General features: G+C 37.6%; 1 protein-coding gene across 9 annotated transcripts in view; it reads left to right on the forward strand.

Annotated features, from left to right (window-relative positions):
* The window catches only part of LOC106869571 (orphan steroid hormone receptor 2), a 168,721-nt gene that overhangs the window by 66,554 nt on the left and 97,919 nt on the right, over window positions 1-4,248 (forward strand). For all 9 annotated transcript variants that reach the window (XM_052966728.1, XM_052966745.1, XM_052966720.1 and 6 more), the window contains one exon: window positions 508-637. In XM_052966728.1, the coding sequence (XP_052822688.1) occupies window positions 508-637 (130 nt within the window). The remainder of the gene's footprint in view (window positions 1-507; window positions 638-4,248) is intronic.

Here is a 4,248-nt window from a genome sequence, read left to right on the forward strand (position 1 = left end):
TCCTGTGTTATTGCCTGGAGGACTATGATAAATAGGAGGGAGCTGAGGACTGCGCCTTGGTGGACCCCTACCTCTACCTGGAATTCTTCACTGTACTCGTTGCCAACCCTCACCTAACTGACAGCGTCCCTGTACATGGCTTATACAGCTCTCACTAACCACTCATCTATCCCTAGTTTCCTAACTGACCACCAGATAAGGGAGCGGGGGACCCTGTCAAAGGCTTTCTCCATGTCAACGAAAGCCAGGTACAGAGGTTTATCTTTGGCTAGGTATTTCTCCTGCAGCTGTCTTACCAGAAATATAGCATCAGTGGTGCTTTTTCCTGGAACGAACCCAAACTGCATCTCATCTAAACTGACTCTCTCCCTAATTTGTTGGGCTATGACCCTCATGTTGGGCTATGACCCTCAATGTTGGGCTATGACCCTCTGTTGGGCTGTACTATAAAAATCATCTAACTTTTGATTTAACATTGCTAACAAAACCAATTACGTTATCTTTCAGGAATTGCAACATACTCAAAGACTGGAGCGTTTACGAGAAGAACAACAGGCTGTCAGGGATAAACTGACACAAAAACAGCAATTTGAACAGAATTTCAAGCCTTGCATTGTTTGTGGGGACAAAGCATCAGGTTAATATATTTTCTCTCTTCTCAAATTTTTCTGAAATTTTTCTTCAGGATTTTACTGGTTGGAAGTTTATTACATTTTTGAAACCTTCTCTCTTGATGCTGTTTCTGATTTTCTGATACAAAACTGTCAATTTGAAATGTTCATATTTAAATTATAACATTCTACAGTATGGTGTCATAAGAAATGTTTGTTAAGGTATATTCAAAACACCGTCTTAACCCTGGGTAAAAGAACTAAAAAAAATGATTCCCCACCTAATATTGTTTCAGTGTCACTAAAATATGTTTTCTGTCTCTCACATTGAAATAAATAGAGGGCAACGCTGTCCTTACCACTTGGTTTTTTTTAATGTTTTATCACCAATACTGGTGCTTGTGATGCCAGTCAAACCAGCAGTTACTGTCTGGTTTTCCAATGCAGAGGAACTCCTCACAATATTTGCATCTGTTAACAGTCTTATAGCATTTGGGTAAGTCTTTGTTCTCAGCCTGGGGCTTCATCTGTTTTGCTCTCAGGTAGTTTTCCCTGCACACCCCGAAACAAAAGTCAGTGTTCTTGTTTCTAAGATTACCAACAAGTTTGTGGCAGAGTTTATAAGTACACACTCTTTCCAGTGGGGTGATGTGGTTTGAAGAAACCTATCAACACGTATGCCTTGTAGGCAGCCTACATAAAATCTTTACCACCAGGCAGTTAGGCCACTTGTAATGATGGCAACACTTTTGAAGTCAAGTCATTTAGTCATTTTTGTCTGTTCCAGTCGTGTGGGCATTATATTCTTTCATTGCCTTAAGACAAGGGACAGGGGCCCTTCTGTGTTCATTTGCATCATATCGCTGTACATGTTCTTGCGGAAGTGATATAAAGAGTGACGAAATGAAATAAATCGGTCTTTTGTCTTTCCAAACAAAGACAGCCACATTTTTGTTGAACAAAACTTCTGACTCCCCCCTTTGCATCTCATTATTTCTTTTCATGAGGGTCCTTGGGAATCCTTTTCTATTTGTCATTGTAGTACCACACAATTGAATATCTTTGTTGACAAGAAGATATTCCATGAGTTGTACAGACATGTAAAATCTGTCAGTGTAGAGTGCATAGTTTTGTCTGGCATATTCATTTGTCATCCTCACAACTAAGTTTCCTGTGACACAGAGGTTGTCAATTTCATTTGCATCATCTCTCCTTCCAGTATACATTTCTGTATTGCAGATGTATCTGTTTTCAGAATCACATAGTAAAAAAAATTTTTCCTCCCAACATATTGGCTTATCTTTTGTATACTGCTTGAATGAAAACTTATTCTTCATAGGGATCATTCCCTCAGCTAGCGATAAATCACAGTCAGGCACATAAAGTTGTTTGAATTTATCAAGCAAGCGATTGAATATAGAACTAGTCTTGTACAGTTTATCATTCCTATTAATGTTCTGATTGTCCTCATTCACACAGTGCAATAAAGATCAAATAGCATGAAATCTGTTGTGGCTCATGACCTCTGGAAAACCTGGGATCAGTGTTAGTAAGGCATCCTTTGACCGCCAGTACTGTTCATAGTAATCCTTGTGCACCAGCATATCCATGGTCACCTAGATACCAAAAAAAAAAAAAAAGCTTTCAGTTCTTCCAATATAAGTTTTTTTCTCATGCAAAATTTTTGCTGAGAAATTATTCGGCTTCACCTGAAACACATGTTCAGCTTGATTCTTAATTTCCTTAAGTAAAATATCCCATAAATCACCATTCAAGAATGAACTAAAATGATTGGAGTGCTGTCTACATTTATAGTGTCAGGCATATTCCTGGGCCTTGGTGGATTATTTGGCATAAATTGGTGCTCTGCAAACCCTATAGTTTCTCTCTGCCATCCTGGAGGAGTATTGGCTCTTACTCTGGGCAGAAAATTGGGCCTACCACCTTGCCAGCCGCCATGTGGAACATGCCTGCTGTTCCTGCCATGATGCCTCCTATTCAAGTGACTGACAGGCACTGCACCATGCACATAATCCGGTGGCTGTACATTTTGTACAACAGCATAATTGTTGAGATCATTGCTATCACGTTCTGGGTTTAAATCTTTGTCAGATTCACTCTCAAAATCAGCATCATTGCCATAATCATCATTGACAATGTCCTCTTCATCAGATGACAACACTTGATTCAAGACATCACTTACAGACAGGTTTTTTTCGACTCATTTTCACGAAAATCTAGCGAGAGCAGCTTCAATCATCGGGAAGTACTTCCTGTGATAGTGCATGTGCAGGGTGATGATCAGATGCAACAACGTCGCTAATTGGCCAAAGAATTGTTAAGTGATATGTTTGTAAACAGCAGAACATGGCAGCCAGTAAAGCAGCCACTGGGGTATTTGTATCCATGGCTGTAGGCCAGAATAGCAGCCACTTGGGTTCTAAGGGTTAATAATATATATGTCAATAATTATATTATTAAATCAATCCAAGTACTGGATAATTTTTGAAATTAGTTCAAGTATGTAGATACAAATATGGGTGTGTGGTTAAGAAGTTCATTATCCAAACATTTGATTTTGGGTTCAGTCCCGTTCTATGGCATCTTGGGCAAATGTGTTCCTATATATCCTCAAGTTGACCATAGCCTTGTGAATGGATTTAGTAGATGGAAAATATGTGTGTATATGTGTGTGTGTGTGTGTATATATATATATATATATATCATCATCATCATCATCATCATCATCATCGTTTAACATCCGCTTTCCATGCTAGCATGAGTTGGACGATTTGACTGAGGACTGGCGAACCAGATGGCTGCACCAGGCTCCAATCTGATCTGGTAGAGTTTCTACAGCTGGATGCCCTTCTTAATGCCAACCACTCCGAGAGTGAAGTGAGTGCTTTTACGTGCCACCAGCACGGAAGCCAGACAGCTGCTCTGGCAATGATCATGCTTGGATGGTGCTGTTAGCGCTCTACGGGAATGGGTGCCAGTCATCAAATTTAGTTCAATTTCCATTTATATATATATATATATATATGTACTTTATCAATAAATCTGCAAAGACATCACAAAGACTGTTACTCAGAGTTTCCATTCTAGACCAAAACTGTCCAACGAACGGGAACGTGAAACTCTGAGTGACAGTTTTTGTGATGTCTTTGGTAGACTATCTACCAAAAATCGAAAACAGATAATATAATGGATTTTACACATAACTATTATGGATTATTACTGAAGACCAACCAAAGAAGAAAATATGGAGTAAAGTCTTATACGAAAATGTACGTACCAAAATGCAAAGCAGTAACTTTTAATTTTTAATATTTGATTTATATTTCAAACAAACACCTTTTATAATATTACTTCATATCTTTAAAAAAACACCATTCGATAAATTATACAAATTCTAAGTTTTATATCTCTGAAGATCAGAAGAGTTGTCTATAAATGCTTATCAATATAGGATTCCATTATTAGGACAGCACTTTTGTGAAACAATTGTAAGATAATTTAAAACCTAATTCAAAATTTTTAAACTGATATATTTATTATTTTATATTATATATTTATACTCATACATATTTACATATATTTTTACATATAGTTTTAATACTACAATTACTCTACA

The sequence above is a fragment of the Octopus bimaculoides genome, chromosome 1 (assembly GCF_001194135.2).
Source record: "Octopus bimaculoides isolate UCB-OBI-ISO-001 chromosome 1, ASM119413v2, whole genome shotgun sequence".
Taxonomy (NCBI): Eukaryota; Metazoa; Mollusca; class Cephalopoda; order Octopoda; family Octopodidae; genus Octopus; species Octopus bimaculoides.